Source organism: Eptatretus burgeri, chromosome 2 (assembly GCF_056783735.1).
Source record: "Eptatretus burgeri isolate ZD-2024b chromosome 2, Ebu_testis_v1, whole genome shotgun sequence".
In the NCBI taxonomy this organism is placed as follows: Eukaryota; Metazoa; Chordata; class Myxini; order Myxiniformes; family Myxinidae; genus Eptatretus; species Eptatretus burgeri.
In genome coordinates, this window is record NC_140962.1 from 113,972,139 (window position 1) to 113,994,942 (window position 22,804).

Genomic DNA, 22,804 nt, shown 5'->3' on the forward strand with positions numbered 1-22,804 from the left:
AACAATCTCTATTGATTTTACCTCTTGATAGCTGATATGTTCAATTCCCAAAGCTTTAGCTTCCACTTTCTCTTGACGTGTAACAAATGCGAGAGCCCCATTTCAGAGTAGAGGGAAATATGCCCTGTGTTGCGCCACCGCACATTAGTCGACGTGACACAAGACCATTGGCAATGAATATTGCACAATCTTGTTATACTGTAGACTGCCACACACAATACTACTTTCACTCTCAATAACACTATTGTCAGAAAAGTTTTTGGTTTTTTTTGGCCACAGGTAATACAGTACTGCAATTAAAAAAAAAAAAAACTCAAAAAAATAAAAAAAGCATTGACTAAACACTCACTCATTTATTTATTTAAAAAGTCACTGACAGCTAAAGTTTAATTGGTCAATACGTCGTGCCATATCAGCAATAGTCAGACCGCTTGCCCATTACATGTCGATGCACGACTGTTGCCAACAACTCGTAAAAGTCGAACATGTTCCTTTTACGACGATCACACACCCCTAAAAATCTTGTTAACTATGATCATCAGCCACCACACATTACACGGTTATCAGACTTTCACAAACTATGTTGTTAATGGTTTTGTTGCGTTGTGTCCGCTTGTGTGTGACGGCTTTAAGAGTGCTCCTTTGTAAGTTTTACGTCCTTTTTAAACGACTTCAATTTCCCATTGTGCTTTTTCATTATTTTATCGTCTCTGCCATGTAGATTCTGGCAGCAGAGGGAGCAGTAACCATGCAAGCCAACATGGTTGCTGGCGGCCTTCTGGACGAGTTCCTGACACAGGTGTGACACGAACAATCCATCCTGAGAGCAACTCGGCCCGTGGTGCGGCGTATCAAGGTGACAATGGAAGCCACCGTGGACTTTATCATTCTGAGTCGGCCAGTGATCGTCGAAGTGGGCGATATGGAGATCTTGACACTCCTCGGCGTAATTACCATGCCGGTGGTTCCTCTCGTTCACGCAATGGTCATTACCATGGGGGAAAAAGTCGGCGTGCCGGGGAAGATACAAGTGCTGGACCACAAGAAGATTTGAACCGGAAAGAGGAAAAAGACACCCAAAAACAGTTTGAGGTCGAAGACTTTGTAAGTGTGTTTATCTTTTATCGACATGTTGTCCAACTTTTTTTTCTTATTGCCTTGTGCTTTTGGTCCCATTTTTCCATTTTTGTGACTTCTCTTCCGTATCCTCCCCCTCCCTCCCCCTTTCCCCTTTGCCTCTTTTGACAGCCATCTTTGAATCCTGAAGCTGATAAGAGTAAAGGAGCTTCTGTCCCTGCAGGCGTTTGGGGTGAATATTGCACACAGTTACAGGTCACACTGTCTTTACAGTATTAATGATTCACTTTTATTTTTCAAATATCTTATCGCTGTTACTTTTTTTTTTTTCCTTGAAGATCGAAATCTGTGTTCATTCAATTCAGCCTGGTTCCGAATGAAAGATGTTCGCTTTAATTTGATTGACCTAGATATGTGCATATGACATGATTGTAAGATTCACAGTTTGGAGCTTTAAGTTGAATTGAGCTGGTTTAATTCTTCCTTTAAAAAATTATTATATATATATATATATATATATATATATATATATATATATATATATATATATATATATATATATATATATATATATATATATATATATATATATATATATATATCACTAATTGGAAAAAAAATCGAACTTTTTTTTTTCTCATCAAAGATGTAAATGCTTTCGTAGACCAGAGCTTTACACGCTGATTCCAAAATCTGCTTTTGGTTTTCTTCTAGCACTTCTTAGTTTCTATTTTTAGATTTGAAAGGTTATTGCTTATAAGGCTGACCTTTCATATTTGATCAGTCTCATCAGGAAAACTAGACGTGCCAGTGGAAAACCAAAAACGGATTTGGAATTAGCGTCCCAGGAGCTATCTCACCCACCTGTGATTATATCTGATGAAAATTACTTGGTTAGTGTAATTGGAGGCAATAACCAATCAGCTCTCACCTATTCGATTACCCCAGATGGCTAGGATTATGTAAATATACTCCAATGCTCTTGTAGCCGAAGAAAGCTGCATAAAGCAACCACGTAAAGCGACATAAGATGAGCCTTTTGCTGTTTCTAACTTTACTTGAGTTCCTCAACAGCTACAAAATGTTAATAATTGGTGCATACATGAGAATCCCAATGCAACACGCCACCCTCAGTCACGAATGACTGATGGGTCTCTTGAAATTCATTACGGAGAGTTTGGCCTGTTTCAAAAGGAATGTAAACCTCTATCATTGAGCGTCTTCCGGCCTGTGAGTGTGGAGGAAATAGTGTACAGTACATGCACAATTGAGTGAAAATGTGTTTATGCGCAGCCTGGGTGGTTGTTTATTCAGGCACACAGTTTGAAAAAATATTTTCCCTTGTGATAAAGCGGAACATGTTTGCAATAATCAAATATTTTGTCATAAAAATTAAATTATGATTAATCGAAAATGAGGTACGCATGCACGTGTTTTTCTTGCGATTGGGTCATGTTTTGCAATTATTTAATTCTACAGTGCAGGAGTTTGAAAAGTGCCGCAAGTGTTTTGAAGAGGTGTGCAAAAGTCAAAAAGATCAAAGAAGAGTAAGGAAATGGGGACGGACGGACAGAAGGAAAGAAAGGATAAAGTGCGAGTGCACCATTTGCACCAGTCCAATGACTCATTTGGTGAAATATGAGGTCTGTCTAAAAAGTAACGGGACTGACTTCACAGAAATTTTATTCCAAAAAATATATTGAAATCACAGCTTGTCCCCTTCAAAATAGTTTCCCTCCAGTCTCACACACGTGTCCATCCTCTTCTTCCACGCTTCGATGCACCCCCAGAAAGCTTCTCCTGGAATCCTCCTGAGCTCCGTCGTCACGGCCCTTTTGATTGCCTCTACATCAGGAAATCGAGTCCCCTTGATCACCCCCTTGAGCTTGGGGAATAGGAAAAAATCACAAGGGGCCAAGTCTGGCGAATACGGGGGTTGCTCCAGAGTTAGCACGTTCCTCTCCGCCAGAAACTGTCGGATGCTCAGGACACTGTGGGCAGGAGTGTTGTCATGGTGGAGCACCCAGGCGTTGTTCTCCCACAGATCCCTCCTCTTGTCCCAGACTGATCTCCTGAGGCGCCGGAGGATCTCCTTGTACACGTATTGATTCACTGTTTGACCCTGTGGTAGAAACTTGAAGTGGACGATGCCCTTGATGTCAAATAACACGATGGGCATCACCTTGACCTTCGACTTCAACATCCTTGCTTTCTTTGGTCTTGGTGATGCCGGCCTTTTCCCACTGACGACTCTGCTGTTTGGTCTCGGCATCGTAATCGAATATCCACGATTCATCGCCAGTAATGACTCTCCCGAACAGGTCTGGATCGTCCTCGAGGCGCTCGATAATGTCTTGACAGACAGTGACTCTTTGCTGTTTCTGGTGCTCGGACAACAGCTTGGGGACCATCTTTGCGCACACCTTGTGCATTTCGAGATTTTCAGTGATAATGCTCTCGACAGTGTTCTTGTTGATGGAAAGTTCCTCAGCAATCATCTGTACCATGAGTCGACGATCTGTGCGCACCATCTGCTTCACTGTCCGCTGTTCTGCTCGTTGAAGATCTTCCAGACCGTGAATCGTCTTCAACCTCATCCCGTCCCTCTTTGAACCTCTTGTGCCATTCAAATGCACGTGTACGTGACATCGTTTCTTCCCCGTAGACTTGCTGCAGCATTGCGAAGGATTCGGAAGGTGTTTTGCCAAGCTTGGCAAGAAACTTCAGATTGGCTCTCTGCTAACGACTCGTAGCACGACGACTCAGACGAGACAACGCGCAAAGCACGACCTGTAAAAAATCACACAATGAGCACAGTCAACCATCACCAATCATATATATTGCTGGAATGTTGCGAAAGACTGTGACGCAACCCGTTCATTCAAGTTGTGTAAGTGGAGCACACAGCAGGCTCAGTCCCTTTACTTTTTAGACGGATCTCGTAACTTTAAAAAATAAATCCCCACAATGTTAATGCAGATGAAACTGCTTGCTTTAATGTTGATGTGATGCAGCACATGCCATTGCCTGCATGGAATCACCAATATAACTAATACATTTGAAGTAATATCGGTTGGTGGTGATTAATAATGATAGGTAGTGGGAAGTGGGTGCAAACCCCAAAAGTTGAACTCGTTTCTTTCCTTCCGCACATTCCCTTCGTGACACAGCCTGCAATCTCCAGCAGCACCCGCACACAACATTCACTCCGCATCTCATACAAAGAAACAAAACAAATAAAATATTTGCTTTTCTGTTGGTGTTCCCCCCCCCCCTCCATAATGGATAAATGGTTAATGTCCTGTGCATTGCTTGAGAAGGACAATTGGTTGCAAAACCATTTAAATGAATCTCAAACCGATGACTGAAACGTTCAGCGCATGTTGCAGGACCAGTTTGTTTGTTTTTGCTTTTGTTTGTGCCCCTTTGTTAGTTGTGTATTATGATGGGATTTGCATTGGATATTAGTAGTAACATTAGTAACAATGGTGTAATCCAATTTTGTCACACTCCAACCAGCTTTGGGTGCAATCGATATGTTTCGGATCACTCGTGGAAGTAACTTGGCTAAGCATGTCACTTCATCGTTGAGCAATCGTTTGCATACACGTACTCGGTATCGGGTTGTCCCAGTATTTTCCCTCATATAGTTTCCTGTTGTAGTTTCTACCCCACACACGTGAAGTGAAAAGTGGGGTTAAGCAATTGCTTCAAATCCATCCGTCTGTCCGTCTGATGAGTTTATGATCGAGGAACAGCATTTTAATTGAATGTTATATTGTTGTGGGCCGTGGTTCGGCGGCGATAAACGACCACCGGGGGAACAGTTGGGTCGTCTCCACCGAACACCCCGGAATTTAGGTTGTGCCTCTCGGATAAGTCCGAAAGGTCACGGGTCCCTTAGCGGACCGTGGTCGCCAATATTCCGACGGCCTGGGGTCGGGTAAATTGCCTACTTTCAATATATCTAAGTACCCACGTCGTCAAATTACCCGGGAAGTCACACCCTCGACGGACTCGTTGAACCAGGTCGCTCTAGCAACCTTGGTCCGGTGTAACCGAGCGGAATTACCAGAGTCTGCCGGTTCAAATGACAACTTACGGCACACGGCCTCCCTAATTCCCAATACGCACCGTACTAAACCAATGAAAGAAAGTGACAGACAACGAGCTGGAACATTGAACAATTGGGGGTTTATTTATAATGGAGCAGGGGAACACGAAAAGAGCAGAGGTATCACGACTATAAGAAATGCAATTTACAATGTACAAGGCACTTATACAGTTTCTACTTACAGGGTGGCCACACACACCACACACCACACACCACACACACCACACACAAAAGAAATGGACCCCGTCGGGTCTTTATTTTGGCCTTTCAGCTCGGAGGGAAGGCGAGCTGAGGGCAAAAGCCTACGCTTGCACCTGTCCGCCTCGTGCGGTCTGGTCGAGCTTGTCTGGTGGCGGGACTCGAACCCACCGCCACAACGCAGCACCAGGGACGAGAGGAAGAGCGTCTGATGCCAGCCAGCACGAAGGCGGACGAGGCGAGAGATGACGAGGCAACCGTCGATCAAGCCCGAAAAAGCTTCCCCTGATCAGGCGACACCAGGCGAGGCAGACCCAGAACGCGCCGAATACTCAGCCTCTCTTGAGGTGGGAGGGATTTCTTTCCTCGCCACTCCCCACTCGCCTCCTGATTAGACGGTTGCATCGTGCGATTCACTGGCCGACCCTCATTGGATAGACCCACGGTAGGCAGGGCAACTCCCACCTTTCTGTGGCGGAGCCAGGGCTGAGGCGATTGTAGCTCTGCCTACCTCCTGACCTAAGGCCACGTGCGTAATGGCGACGGTGGAGCGAGGCGATGGTCCGCTGTTGTTGTAGTTGATAAAAACATAACTAAAGAAAATAAACCCGCAGCGCACATATGAAATTCCCTTTCGACACAGGGGATGGATTCTAACTATACACATACTTATCGAAATAACTGAACTTGGGGACTGCTGTCTGTTTGTGTGCACAAGGGTTCCAAATCCGTAACAATATTTTAAACATGAATCGGAAGAGAAGTTTTCTGTTTTACCAGACTTTGGCATTGATTTTGTCCTGATAGCAAATGTGCAGAGGAGTAGATAATATTTTTATTCTGTTTGCCTGCCTTGGAGTCAAACAAAATTGAATATTATTCAATGTTGGGGGGGGGTGGCTGTAATCGACACTGTAAAATGGCAGTAAATTCTGGAGTTAGTTTATGACTTTTACAATCTTCAATTAAATTGAATTACTTATTACCTCTATCACCGAAGGTGAAGGAGGTTGTTTTCACCCCTTTCTGTTTGTTTGTTTGTCTGACCGTCTGTTTGTTTTGAGTGCAGGATGTCTCAAAAAGTTGTGGACAGGATGGCTGTGTGACGATAACAAACTGATTAGATTTTGGTGAAGATCCAGATCTGACTTCCAGAATTTTTTAAGTGATTCTTCACCATTGAGAGATTAGGACCAAAAACAATTATATAGCACGATATCTCAAAAATGTATTGGGCCTGATATGTTCTCGTGGCTTGGGCATTGCGTGGCGGAGGTATGTGCTCTACCGAGTGCCCTTATCGTTTGAACATGGTATTGCACTAATCACCTTATCACTTGCAAGAACCCCCAGTTTATAGCAGTACTTGGACATGTTCTATAGGGGGTGTGTAAGACTACGTCAATAGCACTAAACTTCCAGATTTTTAATTTGTTTAATCTCTCTTTAATATCACTTTTATCAATATTAAGGTATATACTTGGACACTGCTCGGTATTGTGTTCTGTGAACTCTCTTTATATTTTGATTTGTGAATGACGAAAATATTCTTATTGAAATCTGCAGAAACAGCATATTTTTATGCCTCCGCAACAAGGGTGCCGGAGGCATTATGTTTCCGGGTCGTCCGTCCGTCCGGATTTTCGTTTACGCGATAATTCAAGAAGCAAATTGTAGAATTTCATCAAACTTGGTAAAAAGGTGAAGTAAGACAGGGCAATTAAGTGATTAGATTTTGGGCCAGATGTGATGAAGGTCAAGGTCAAACTCTGAAATTTTACTGTTTGTGCCCTAACTGAAGAAATATTGGACAGAATTTCATTAAACTTGGTACAAAGGTAAAGTTAGACAGGGCAATTAACTGATTCGATTTTGGGCCAGATATGATGAAGGTCAAGGGTCAAATATGTCAATACTCAAGTGTTTGTGCGGGAGAGTGGAGGCATACCCGTCGGGTGCGCGCAGTCGAATTACTCTTTATTTATTTATTTTTTTTTTTTTTTTTTTTAATCCTTTTCTATTTCTACTTTTTTAGGTCATCTCTACCGAGATGACCTAATAAAGCCGGACCAAATGTCCGTCCGTCAACAATTTTTCTTTCCGATCTTGATGAAACTTAGTATGTGGGTGGAGGTCGATGAGTGTTGCACAACAATATAACTTTTGTCTGGGTTCAAGGTCAGGGTCAAGGTCACGAGGTCACGTAAGTTAAAAAAAAATCGCCATTTTCAAAACCTATCTCGTCTGCCATTCTACAAGATATTCGGCAACTGTTTATTGATTATGATAGTAAAAAATATTATCTTGTATCGAACCAGACAGATTTTTGAATTTCCGTCCCGTTTGGCCACCATGTAACCTGGAAGATGGTCAAAAACACCTCCCGGTACAAAGAAAACTTTTTACTTCCGATCTTGATGAAATGTCAAGGTCACGAGGTCACGAAAGTTGTGAAAGTCGCCATTTTCAAAACCTATCTAGTCTGTCATTTTAGGAGATATCTGGCAACGGTTCATCGATTATGATAGTAAAAAACATTATAGAGATGAACGTCACAAGCTTTGTAGATTTTTATCTACAAAGCTGAGGCTTGTGGAAGACTTTGAGCACAGCACAGGACAGGACAGAACAGAACAAGGACATTGTGCTGGGGGGAAACACCAACAGCAAGGTGGAGGGACCCTTGGAGGCAGAATGGGCATGGGGGAGAATGAGATCAATGGGAGGGGGAAGAGGACACAAAGGGTGAACAAGGTGGATACAGGTTCAAAAACAACAAGAATCTGAAGTGAAGGTTTGGGGGTGAAAAGGGGAAAAAGAAAACCCAGAAAATATGGTGTTTTGGGGTGGTGGGGGGGAGGATGGTGGTTGATAATCTGCTTTTGATAGTCAGGCATACCATGCGCACACTTGTGTGAAGAGGAAATTAATGGGGTTTATATATTTGTTTAAAAAAAGTGTCTTTTAAATGACCATCTCTTTCACCATCTCAAGCTGTGACATGATGACTGCCTTTCTGTAACAATAATGATGTAATAGAAAATTATTGGTCAGAATGTTAATGTGAATGGGGGGGGGGGGAGAGAAAAAGTTATCACTTCTGTAATGTTAATTTGAATCACTGACAGTGTTTTGGCAAAGTAATCTGATGAGTCACCTATATGAGGATTGTTTTTAAAGTTTGGTGTACGACTTCATTGAACAGGACCAGACAGCAAAGATGAATACTGTAGAACAGGGGTCGGGAACGTGTGGCTCGCGAGCCAGGTATGGCTCTTTTGATGATTGCATCTGGCTCGCAGATAAAATTGGAGTTTGAAACTTGGAAAGCCCAATATTTCTCGCAGAAGCTTTACCTATAGTTTGAATGGTGTCGTGCTTCATTCACGTGCAGGGCTGAACTTGGCAGAAGGAGAGAAGAAAAAAACACCTCCGAATTGTCTGAAGCGGTTTTTGTTTCGTCCAGTCATGCGGCCGACGCGAGTAGTGATTTCGGTTCCTCCAATGACGTGCCGCCGCCGAGACGCGTCACGGAATTCATCTCGACCAATCACGCGCCACCGCTGAGGCGACTCGTGATTTCGGTTCCTCCAATGACGTGCCGCCGCTGAGACGCGTCACGGAATTCATCTCGACCAATTACGTGCCACCGCTGAGGCGACAGCATCCCAGAGTCGGCCGGCCGCGACGCACCTCTCGAGTATGTCAGCCCGTGCGCAGGCCAGCCAGACTCACTTGGGTCAACATCTCCCTCTTTCTCATTTGCTCAAAGCTAACCCTTCGACGAAGAAGATGGCGAAAAGAAAAAAAAGATGAGGAGTATCGTACATTTCAGGACGAATGGGCCGAAGAATTCGCCTTTGTGGAGAGAGCAGGTTCTGTGGTGTGTCTAATTTGCAATGACAAAATTGCATCGATGAAACGGTCGAATATAAAGCGGCACTTCGACACGCGCCATGCTACCTTTGCATCAAAATACCCCGTGGGAGACAGCAGAAAGAAAGCGTGCCAAGAGCTACTGAGCAGGGTGCAAGCCAGCCAGCAGCAACTCCGCGTATGGACCCGGCAAGGTGACTATAATTCCGCCAGCTTTGCTGGATCTTTAGCAATAGTGAGGAAGGGAAAACCATTCACAGATGGCGAGTATGCAAAAACGTTCATGCTGGATGTCGCCAATGAACTTTTTGATGATCTTCCGAACAAAGACAAGATAATCAAACGGATACAAGACATGCCTCTGTCGGCAAGAACTGTTCATGATCGTACCATCATGATGGCAAACCAAGTGGAGGAAACGCAAGTGAAGGACATAAATACAGCGCCGTTCTTTTCCCTGGCTTTGGATGGGTCAACAGACGTAAGCCATTTGTCGCAGTTCAGTGTGATTGCAAGATATGCTGCTGGTGATACACTGCGCGAAGAAAGTCATGCTGTTCTGCCAATAAAAGGGTCCACAAGAGGTGAGTATTTATTCAAGTCTTTCATGGAGTTCGCTCAAGAAAAAAATCTACGAATGGATAAACTTATCTCGGTGTGTACTGATGGTGCTCCGTGTATGGTGGGGAAAAACAAAGGATTTGTGGCGCTTCTCCGTGAACATGAAAATAGACCCATCCTAAGTTTCCATTGCATTCTACACCAGGAGGCACTTTGTGCTCAGATGTGTGATGGGCAGCTTGGCGAAGTGATGTCGCTGGTCATTCGTGTGATCAACTTTATTGTTGCCCGAGCCTTAAATGCTCGCCAGTTTAAAACGCTGCTGGATGAAGTTGGAAATAACTATCACGGTCTGCTTTTGCACAGCAATGTGCGTTGGTTGTCAAGAGGGAAGGTGCTTAGCCGTTTTGCGGCTTGCCTGAACGAAATCCGGACTTTCCTTGAAATGAAAGGGATTGAGCATCCTGAGCTAGCCGAAACTGAGTGGCTCCTCAAGTTTTACTATCTCGTGGATATGACTGAACATCTGAACGAGCTCAACGTGAAAATGCAAGGCATTGGAAATACAGTGTTATCCCTTCAACAAGCCGTGTTTGCTTTTGAAAACAAGCTGGAGCTCTTTATCATGGATCTTGAAACAGGTCGTTTACTACATTTTGAAAAACTGAGACAATTTAAAGATGCATGCACAGCAAGTGAGCCCACTCAAAACTTTGATCTCCACCAGTTAGCTGGCTTCACATCCAGTCTCCTACAGTCATTCAAAGCACGCTTTGGAGAATTTCGTGAGCACACTCGTCTTTTTAAGTTCATCACCCATCCAAACGAGTGTTCACTGAACACAGCCGACCTGAGTTACATTCCTGGTGTCTCCATCAGAGATTTTGAAGCAGAAGTGGCTGACCTGAAGGCCTCAGACATGTGGGTGAATAAGTTCAAGTCACTGAATGAAGATTTGGAAAGAATCGCACGACAGAAAGCGGAGTTGGCGAGCAAGCACATGTGGACAGAAATGAAAAAACTTCAACCCGAAGACGAGCTGATTATCAAAACTTGGAACGCGCTTCCTGTCACATACCTCACACTGCAGCGTGTGAGTATTGCTGTATTGACCTTGTTTGGATCTACGTATGCATGTGAGCAGTCATTCTCACATCTTAAAAACATCAAGTCCAACCTATGATCACGTCTAACGGATGAAAGCCTCAACGCTTGCATGAAGCTTAACCTCACCAAGTACCAACCAGACTACAAAGCCATCAGCAAATCCATGCAGCACCAGAAGTCCCATTATTGGTGAGTATTATAACAAGATTATTTAAAAGAATAAATTCAGAGGCTTATTATACTCACATTTAGTTGAATTCAGTCTTAAAATATATTATATGGCTCTCACTGAAATAGATTTCCAAATATTTTGCTTTAATGGCTCTCTGAGTCAAAAACGTTCCCGACCCCTGCTGTAGAAGGTAGTATTTCCCTCCATTCTTCCGCGATATTAGCCTTCATGATTGATTCATTTTCACCAGCAAAAGATGCATGGTAATCTGTTGTCAGAGCATGCAGAGATGCCTACATGACCTCGTCCTTGGTCTCATCGTGATATCCTTACAATGGTTTCTTCACTCTCTGATGCAATGAGGCATCACTTGAGAGATCACAAGAACAATGCCATGAAACACCCTCCAAGTTCCGCTTCTACAGCTCGGGCTGCATGTTGCATTGGTAATGAGATGCTGCATTCCATTGGAACGGAAATCATGTTGTCATTTAGTTTTGCCCCACAATATTATGGGCAGGTTGCTTCCTTCATTCTGGATGCATTTTTCCTGCATTTCCTTTGCATAATAGTGCCCTATTCGTACGTGGTCTCTGCTTCGAACACAGGGTGACGACAGCCATTGTGAGAGAAAAACTGGATGTGCATCGCCTTCAGTGCTGCCTGATTGTGGCGAGCCATTTTTCTCTTGGTGGCTGCCATGGAACACTTTACCTCTTCAACTCTCGATAATATTGATGTACACTTATGAAATCCAATGTGAGGATGTATTTTGGGAACACGTCACTCATATTGCCATTTATTTCAAACGAATGTTGCTTATTTAGACGCATGTGATGTGGCCAGCTGGTCTTTATTGAGCAATGTGCGGAACCCATTTTCCCCAATCATCGTCTGTCCCAGATTTTGTCGGTATATGGAGCAGGCTATAGATGCCTGCAATTCCGGGGAGTAGGGGGGGTGGGGGTGTGGAGGAGGGATGGTATGGAAAATGTGCAATCCCAGCACATAAGCTTCAGTTCTGCTGCGGAATGGTGTTACACTTCTCAACATGTTTCTCTGCAGTCATATTGGTTGGTCAGCTTATGCATGGAGGGTCTTGGGCATTCTCATAATCAACCAAGATGGTGTTCCATCCATCCATTGGGACCGTACTCTGTACAGAGCGTCCCTGCTGCCGAAGCAGTCTCCTGGGCTATTGGGCCCAATGCTGGACAGGTCGCCACTCCGACGCAGGATACTCGAATGGCTCAATAATCCCAGCAAGCTGGTACTCATTTTGCTGACATCGGAAGGATGACAGGCTGAGTCAACCCCACGTGGTATTAATTCAACGGCCGAGTGGGATTTGAACTTGGGACCTTCGGTTCCCAAGTCGGCCACCTTAACCAGTAAGCAAACACCAGGTGCGAGATGGTGTTCATGCACTTCTATATGCCTTCATGCAAATGGGAATGAACCTCCAAATCCTTCGTCATAAGTCAACTGTTCCACTGTGGAGGTCCTGCCCAACAGAATATTTTATAATTTGATGTACGTTCATGTGCAAAACAACTTGCTTGCAATGTGTGGTGCTTCTGTGGCAATTCTACCCACGCGTTATCACCTGTACATTACCACCACCTCGTGGGGAAGGGTTGTATTTCGTCATATGACAGCATTTGAAAAATGTCCAAGCAGTTCAATGTTGCAAGGACGTTACATGACATTGTAATTTTATTGCGTTTGTCTTCTCCAAATAGGTCGTGTTCACCAAATGTCAATGGCTTGTTCTCGTACATTTTAGCAACGTGCCTCACATTACGTCGTTCTTGGGGAGCCTTTTTTGGCACATTTTCTGAAAATACATCACCATATTGAAATTGGGTGCAACATTTTGTGAATGCGAGCTTCAATACAATACAATACATTCCAACGTTACTTCATTGAAAACGTATTTGTCACTGATGCATAGCAATACTCACAAGTGATGATTTTGGTGACCCCTCTTGAAGTATCTGTTTAAAAAAAAATTGTATTTTTATATTATGGCACCACTTCAGTTTTCTGACGCAACCTAAGGTCGAAAACCGTTTACCGATAACGTTTCAACCATTCCTACTATTTGACTCGATCTAAAACTAGAAATTTCTTCCTGTGATCATCTAGTCGTTCCAACTTTTGTATGATCTCACCACGCTTTCCTTTGAACACCTGCAAACCTGAAATCTACACTGCTGAAAACTGTGATTTGAATATACAAGGGCGGTTCAATGTTGACGTGGACTTTTTACTGTCGAACAGATCATCTACAACGGTGGTTCAATTCTGAGACATTGTGCATAGTCCTGTGCGTGCTGTATAAGAAGGGACATCAATGCAAGACAAATAATTCTGAGTAAAACCGACATTGTAGCCAATATCGTCACCCGTGCTGTGGAACAGATGTATCCTATAGTTTCATGTGAAGAAGAACGTCAAAACGGCTGAAATTGAAAGAATGTGCAATTTGTTGATGCACAGCTTTTCACGGAGTTGTGTGTTTTAAAAGTTTCAACGAGTTTGAAAATAGCTGTGAATTGGTGAATAATCTTGAGTATTTTCACATGCAACCAACTACTGTCAAGCAAACATATTAAATGTGTTGAACAGTGAATTTGGAAGAATTGCTACATGTGGGATTGCAGAAGAATTGAATGTCGCCACTGGCAGTATTGAATTTCAAGCGTGAATGAATATTTCCATTAGGTTATTGGAAGGTGTGTACCAAAGGACCTCCCATCTTATCAAAAGGCAATTCCTTTGGCCATCGCAATAGTCCTCTTGGAACACAACCAGACGAAGGAAGATGATTTCTTGTGATGCGTGATGAGAGCTTGTTCGGTCATTTCATGCCAAAGTCCAAGTGAGGTGGCATCCTTGGGGTTCCCACCACCACACATCAAAGTTAAACCATTGGCCAAATGTGTTTTGGGATCTTTGTGATTTGATCTTGTGGAATTTCTTGAACGTGGGGAAAACTATAATTGCACAGTCTGCCGGTGACTTGTGCAATTAATTGAACAGCTGTCCGCAGAGCAGGTATGCATTTTCAGGGCATGACTTCACTGCATGGAAATGCTTACCCTCACAAGGTAAATGAGGGAACATTGTTTAGGAAGTTGTGATTAGTCCACCATTCAGTCCAGTCTTATCACCTATGATTTTTTTTTTCATGTATTTGGACCACTCAAGGAAATTATTGGTGGACTCGAGTTGATGAATGATGAGAACATCAAAGCGCCTTTCCTGAAATGGCTGCGCACTCCTCCCAATGATTTCTCCACAGTTTGGCATTAAGGCACTGCCATAATTGATGGGACAAGTGTGTACATATAGCAGGGTACATGTGTACCTTGATTAAAAAGGTGACTTAATCAAATTCCCTGTGCTTTTATTTTAAATTTGAACTTTTTTTTTGGACATCTTGAATAAAAAGTTCTTGCCAACCTTTCTACCCTCGTGTAAGGTAAAGAGAAGACTTATTTGCTATATGGGCGAATTTCTCCCAGTGGATGTCCCATTTCATAGCTGCATGTTGTGCTTGCGTATTTCAGCAGGCAGACCACGTGGCTTTAACAAAAAGGCCATGAGGAAGAGCTTAGGACTGTTAGTATTGACCTCGTCCAAATGTCATCCAGAACTGAAAAAGATATGTAGCACCAGCACTTAAAATTCTGAGCAATTTGTACAGTCGTTCCATAAACTGTTTGAGTGCTAAATTTTCCAGGATGCAATATGAACATGTATTTTTTTTCAGGCAAATGAATAAAACGTCTGTATTGTTTATAAGGCAACCACAGGAAGTAACGCTTAAATTGGAACAAATGATGCAGATGATTGAACAATAACATGAGCAACCATCATGGCCAACAGCACTCACAGTTAAGCAGATTTCTGAAATGACCAGGAAGCAGCACTTGTACTGCCAATGGGCACGTGGCATTCATCACGATGAAGCTCACTCTATTTCTCATCATTCTCCAATGTTTAAACTGCAAATCTAACAATTATCCCTCTTGAATGACATGCTGTGAAACCCATTATTGGAAGTATCAAAAGTTGAATATATATATGTATATATGTATATATATATATATATATATATGTATATATATATATATATATATATATATATATATATATATATATATATATATATATATATATATATATATATATATATATATATATATATATATATATATATATATATATATATATATATATATATATATATATATATATATATATATATATATATATATATATATATATATATATATATATATATATATATATATATATATACAGTGGGGAGAACAAGTATTTGATGCACTGCCGATTTTGCAGGTTTTCCCACTTACAAAGCACGTAGAGGTCTGTAATTTTTATCATAGGTACACTTCCACTGTGAAAGACTAATCTAAAACAAAAATCCTGAAAATCACATTGTATGATTTTTAAATAATTAATTTGCATTTTATTGCATGAAATAAGTATTTGATACATCAGAAAAACAGAACTTAATATTTGGTACAGAAACCTTTGTTTGCAATTACAGAGATCAGACGTTTCCTATAGTTCTTAACCAGGTTTGCACAGACTGCAGCAGGGATTTTGGCCCACGCCTCCATACAGATCTTCTCCAGATCCTTCAGGTTTTGGGGCTGTCTCTGGGCAGCACAGACTTTCAGATCCCTCCAAAGATTTTCTATTGGGTTCAGGTCTGGAGACTGGCTCGGCCACTCCAGGACCTTGAGATGCTTCTTACGGAGCCACTCCTTAGTTGCCCTGGCTGTGTTTCGTGTCGTTGTCATGCTGGAAGACCCAGCCACGCCCCATCTTCAATGCTCTTGTTGAGGGAAGGAGGTTGTTGGCCAAGATCTCGCGATACATGGCTCCATCCATCCTCCCCTCAATACGGTGCAGTCGTCCTGTCCCCTTTGTAGAAAAGCATCCCCAAAGAATGATGTTTCCACCTCCATGCTTCACGGTTGGGATGGTGTTCTTGGGGTTGTACTCATCCTTCTTCTTCCTCCAAACACTGCGAGTGGAGTTTAAACCAAAAAGCTCTATTTTGGTCTCATCAGACCACATTACCTTCTCCCATTCCTCCTCTGGATCATCCAGATGGTCATTGGCAAACTTCAGACGGGCCTGGACATGCGCTGGCTTGAGCAGAGGGACCTTGCGTGCACTGCAGGATTTTAATCCATGACGGCGTAGTGTGTTACTTATGGTTTTCTTTGATACTGCGGTCCCAGCTCTCTTCAGGTCATTGACCAGGTCCTGCCGTGTAGTTCTGGGCTGATCCCTCACCTTTCTCATGATCATTGAGGCTCCACGAGGTGAGATCTTGCATGGAGGTCCAGACCGAGGGAGATTGACTGTTATCTTGAACTTCTTCCATTTTCTAATAATTGTGCCAACAGTTTGCCTTCTCAGGGGTTCCTTATTTTTTGGAGTAGGAAGCTACCATTAAAAAGTAGCAGGTTACCATCACCGCGTGCGAAGGGAGCGCAGCTGTATGGCCGGGGTCCAGGGCCCGCCTAGGGCCCTGGAAGCCGGAGGATCCTAGATGGCTGGAGATGCATTCCAGCATGATTACCTTCGCATTCTGCGAAAGGTTATGTTTTGGTCGGCGTGTATTTATTTATTTATTTGTAATCTTGTGATTCGTATAACTCAAAAAGTATGAAAACCGAATTGCATGAAATTTGGTGGGATGACTGGTTATTAGCCAGGAAGCATTCGTTTAGATTTTGGGATCGTTCGGGTCAAAGGTCAAGGTCACGAAAAGGTCAAAATCGTCTTTTTACGATAACACGGTCATTTTTATTCAATTTGCATGCAACTAACGCCAATATGTTCAGAATTCAACGCCTCATATTGTGATATGCAATATGACACAATGACGCCCATACTCTTGTTACCGGTTAGGGGGGTCACGACCTTGAAAAATATGCGGTTTTTGTCATAACGCGGTCAATTCTTGTCCGCTTTACATGAACCCAGCACCAAAATGTTCAGAATTTAATGCCCAATCTTGTGACACAATGACGTCATAACACATGTCACCGGTTGGGGTAAAATGTCGGGGGGGGGGGTCACGCCCTTGAAAAATATGCGGTTTTCGGCATAACTCAGTCAATTCTTATTCGATTTGCATGAAACCAGCATCAAACGAGATTACCTTCTCTTGTTGAAACGTTGTATTCACCGAGCTTGCGAGTGAAGACTCGCCAAAACGACGTGAGTTGATTGTTGTTTAGTCCGTAGCCCCCGAAAGTCGGGGGGGGTCATGACATTATATATATATGTGGTTTGTGTCATAAGACCATTCATATGAAGCCAGTTCCCCACACTCTTACCAAGAACAAAAAAAGTAGTGGCAGCGAAGGTATGCGCTCTATGAGTGCCCGTTCTAGTTTCTGACATGAAATAGTTCTCATATTATCATGCTGTTGGGGTGGAAAACTCCACAAAAACAGGTGGTTAGGCCTATTCTGGATGTAGTTGCATTAACATACTGACTGACTGATTGACTGAATTTCAGCTATACTGTATAGTTAGTTCAAGTCTATGGTACATGCATGTACCTGTGGTACAAGTATTCAGTTGGCCAGTTCACAGCTGCTCATACTTGGCTTTCACTTCAGTGAATAAACGGCGATTTTCAGTGCAAATAACCACGAATAATAACATGTACAAAAGCTGCTTTAAGCTTATAGGCTAATTACTTTATAAATTAAAAAGGCACAACGGGTGACCGTGTATTTTGGAGCCGCATCGTTTGACAAAAGCTCAAAATGGACGAGGTGAAACAACAACAACGTCGCACTCGCGAGAGTGCAAGTTTAGACCAGTTACTGATGGCCAGAAGTTTACCTCCCATGTCTTTGGACCTCTTCGAAATTCCAAAGTCAAAGAAGGATTTTTGTTTCGCCGCCATCGTTTCGGCACCGAAACTGCGAGGCCAACAAAGTTAATTTTCTTGAGGTCGTTGCTGTATGGTATCAGGCCAACAGTCCAAAACGAGACTAAAGCAGAGAACTCTCCATTGCAGGAGGCGTGTTTTAGCTGCTTGTGTTATTTTTAGGTCAGTGTTGTGCTCGACCTGTTGAGAGTACTAACAGTAAAAGTAAGCCGGCTTTCATCGAAATACTCATGTGTTTTCGTCTCGGATTTCAAAACGGGGTGTGGAGATTCCGTGGTGACAAAAAATAAAAATAAAAAAATCGAACACTCGGCGCTGAAGTAGGCTGCATCGCGAACTTTGACATTTTTTCTCTTAGTAGACGGCTGCGGGTCGCCAGTAACCGGCTTCTAAGGAAACCCCTGCCTTCTCACCAAGCTGCTTACCTATTGTCCTGTAGCCCATCCCAGCCTTGTGCAAGTCTACAATTTTGTCCCTGATGTCCTTAGACAGCTCTCTGGTCTTGCCCATTGTGGAGAGGTTGGAGTCTGATTGATTGAGTGTGGACAGCTGTCTTTTATGCAGATAACGAGTTCAAACAGGTGCAGTTAATACAGGTAATGAGTGGAGAATGGGAGGGCTTCTTAACGACAAAACTAACAGGTCTGTGAGAGCCAGAATTCTTACTGGTTGGTAGGTGATCAAATACTTATTTCATGCAATAAAATGCAAATTAATTATTTTAAAATCATACAATGTGATTTTCAGGAATTTTGTTTTAGATTCTGTCTTTTACAGTTGAAGTGTACCTATGATAAAAATTACAGACCTCTACGCGCTTTGTAAGTAGGGAAAACCTGCAAAATCGGCAGTGTATCAAATTGTTGCTCTCCCCACTGTATGTGTATATATTCTTGTGGGCTTAAGCCTGGTGTTGGCTTCGTGGTTAGGGTGGCGGCTTGGGATCTTTGGGTCCTGAGTTCAAGCCCCATTGGCCGCTGAATTAAAATACACCAGGAGGTTGACTCAGCCTGTCATCCTTCTGAGGTTGGCAAAATGAGCACCAGTGTACTGGTATAGGGGACACTGCATCAGCGGCATAGCCGCGTTCCAACCAATCAGGCTGCACTCGATAGAAAGAGAGATTGTTGCGTGCCGGGGACCGGTGGCGAGAAGGACCACTCGGTGGGGGAAGTTATGTCGCCCCCCACCAGACTCCCGGAATTGTATGCCGTTGCTCCGGATAATTCTGTGACTCGGTGGGTCGCTGAACCGACCGTGGTCGCCAATATTTCAACCGCGTAGCGTAGGGTCTTTTTGTCTAGACCCAATTTACCCAATTATCTACGTGATTTCGACTACCGGGGAAAGCACGCCCTCAGCACGTCTTGCTCGATCCGGGTCAGTACCGACTGCGGTAGAGTTCCAACTACCGACTACCAACTCCGGTTCGGGTGCAGTCGAGCGGAAACTGCCAAAGCCGTGTCTGCTGGGATGAATGGATTATCGGGGATAAAACCCTGCCTAAACTCAGATCGGAACCATGCTGGACCAATTCAAGAAAGGAGGGAAACTGACTGGGAACATTTCTGTGGTGATTTATTTACAATAAATGAAGACACAAAGCAAGACTTAACACGAATATGCAAGCAAGGAATATTTACAATGATCCAAAAACACTTGTTCAGTTCTACTTAAAGACGGGCCCACACGCAGACACACTCACAAATGAAAATAAACCCAGAGTTCTTTATTGGACCCTCGCAGCTGAGGAGAGAGACTAGCTGGGGGTCAGAGTCCAGCTGGGTACCTGACTGTCGTAGGAAGGGGGTGCTCTGCGATGCGGCACCTGACAAAGGTCGTTGGTTTGGTCCACAGTTGCACGTGTGGGACTCATTCGTCGCGGAGCTCGGGTGGTGAATAGTGTGGTCCACGGAGGGGGGTCAGGGTCGCTCTTTCCTTTCCTTGTAGAGGGCCAGCAGAGACTAGTTCGCCGCCTTCACGATCTGCTCAACCCTCTGCTTCAAAAGAACTGCACGCTCAACAACAACAACAACCCCGTCGAAAACCTCCTAACAACCCCTTCGTAACAACGCCTTCGTAACAACCCCTTCGTAGCAACCCCCAAAAAACCACCTCTGCCTCAGAGAGTGCTCGGGAATTTATCGACCTCCCTCAACGGGGCGGGGCGGGGCTTGCTCGAACAGACCTCACTCCCAGCCCTGATTGGGCAGGCTCCCATGGACTCGCCCTTCCTGGGCGGGGTTTCGGCTCCTGCCGGGAAACCCCACCCACTCTTCCACGTGGATTCGTACTTGTCAAGCAACAGTATCAATGTTGCAAAGGTTGTCGTGAAAGAGTTACATTTGTGGGAGCTGAGAAACCAGAACCGCGAGATCTTGCCTTGGCACGTCAGGGTGCGAAAAGGCAGCTGGTTGGTGGTGGATCGTGATGGGCCGAGGGGTCATGCAGATGGGATGGCTTGTTCGATGTAATAACATAACTAAAAGAAATCGAAACGCACGCCTTTGATTCTCCCATGAGACAAAAGGAAGGGGATTTGACTACACACATACTTAACGACATAACTGACTTTTGGGACATCTGTGTGTTGAATGCTTATGGTTTCCAGATCCATAACAGTATGTATATATATATATATATATATATATATATATATATATATATATATATATATATATATATATGTATATGTATATATATGTATGTATATATATATATATATATATGTGTATATATATATGTATATATATATATATATATATGTATGTATATATATATATATATGTATACATATATATATATATATATATATATATATATATATATATATATATATATATATATGTATATGTATATATTTCCTACTGATATCGTGGCCATGTCGATTAAAATAGTTGTAGAGTTATTTGTGATGTTTGTTATAACAACTGATGACTCATGCCCCTCTGTATGGTAAACTCTTCAAATAGAAGTTAGTAATAAGAATGGAATTGTTGTTGCTTTTCCCATGTTCAAGAGCTTTGTGCAATAACCACCACAAAAAATTTGCAATGGTCTTCCTCCAGAAGCCTTGCTTACGTTGAGCGTGCCAGTAGCTGTCGCAGTCAAGTTGCCAAGAGAGACTGGCGATTATGCTGGCAGCTGACACATTCTGATTTTGATTGGCTCATGTGAGATCCGAGTCGACTTGGCTGTATTGGAGTGGTTTGTCAAACTTCTCGGCCGAGTGGCCACGACCTGTAATTTCAGCGAACTTGCTCATAACGTTCAGAGAAAGGACAAGACAAATGGCAAATGAGCCTGCAAATGGGTCGCTTGTGGCTGGAAGTGGGAGGCCAATTTTGGGAAGTGTTTCAAAGGAAAGCATAAGTGAAACTATGTTTGTTTTTGTCCCCACAACCCCAAATGTCACATTCCGCTTTTATAGTTGTCATCGACTTCTCTCCAAGACAAATATGTACGCGATGTTAACACAGTTTTTTTTGTGGTGCTGAGTCTCGTGAGCCCTAGCTATTGGGGTCCTTTGTCCGCTTAATCATGTGTATAAAATATGCCTTTATTGCCAATAGGCCACCGACACGTTGATGATTTTGTTTGTTTATTAAATGCAGCATTTTTCTGTAAATAGCTGTTCTTGTGTTTTTCATCCGATGGTGGATTGTGTGAAAGTTCATTGCAAACATTGGAACGAAGTAGTGTGATGCACTTCTTTTTATTTCACCATGTACTTCCGATGCCTTCGTAACTATCAGGTCATCCTTTACCTTCAACACTACCCCCCACCCTCTTTCCATGTGCCCTCTTCCTTTTAACAGAGAACCCTCCCAATCCCAAGCCTCGTGCCTCTACTCTAATGATCATCAGGAAACTGAGTCGGGAAGACGGTATTACTGGATCTGGTGCACCTATTCCTGGTTCTGTTACCGTGGTGCGGGCACCACAGCTGACAACTTCTGCAACAATTGTTGGTGGAGTTTGTGGCAATGGAGGACTTGGAAAAGCAGCCCAGAGCACTGGTGGCACGACAGCTGTTACCGGAAACAAAATATCACCTGGAATCGCAGCGCCCAGTACTGGTGTCTATAAAATCCTTGTTCCAAAGCCAGTGACACCGGCAAGCAAGGTATGAAGTGTTTCTAAATTGATATTTATTCCTCAGGGGTGAGAGCAGTACTTTTGAATGGAAAGGTTGAATAATAAGTGTAATTTATGAATGCGGTTGTTGGCAAATGCATGTTTGACTGGGATTCCATTCTGAATTTGTCGAGCTGGTTGCATCATTGCTGAAGTTTGGCTGTGCCGCTCCTGTGCATTTTGGTAGGAATTTGAAATTTAGCCAAGATGCCAGCAATAACTTGCCGTCTCTTCATAAAAGACATCGTAGGATGTTTACAGTCCATCAACTATTACTAGCAGACAGGACACCCAGTTTAACATCCATCTCAGGAATGGCACACACATTGATGTTTCACTTGCATGTTAAATACCAGGATAACATTTTTGTTGTTTGGTTGAGATTCAAACCCAGGCTCGACAGGTTAAGAGGTGAGTGCACATACTTTTAGGTTCTAATATGGTTGTGAGGTATTGAAACAGGCCCACAGAAATTGAATATTCATTGACTCGACAAGCATATTGTTACATGGGAGGAGTGGGATTCATAGCGCGATCATATTAAGACTAGTATAGACCATATGACTGCATAGGTTAGATTTACTCTTGTAACAAGGAATTTGTC

The 22,804-nt window shown here is 43.1% G+C and overlaps 1 protein-coding gene across 2 annotated transcripts in view; it reads left to right on the top strand.

Moving 5' to 3' along the window:
* Positions 1 to 22,804, top strand: part of LOC147032864 (vasculin-like) — a 97,189-nt gene that overhangs the window by 19,608 nt on the left and 54,777 nt on the right. For both annotated transcript variants that reach the window (XM_085870804.1, XM_085870805.1), the window contains exons 4-6: positions 722 to 1,104; positions 1,249 to 1,309; positions 21,882 to 22,189. In XM_085870804.1, the coding sequence (XP_085726930.1) occupies positions 722 to 1,104; positions 1,249 to 1,309; positions 21,882 to 22,189 (752 nt within the window). The remainder of the gene's footprint in view (positions 1 to 721; positions 1,105 to 1,248; positions 1,310 to 21,881; positions 22,190 to 22,804) is intronic.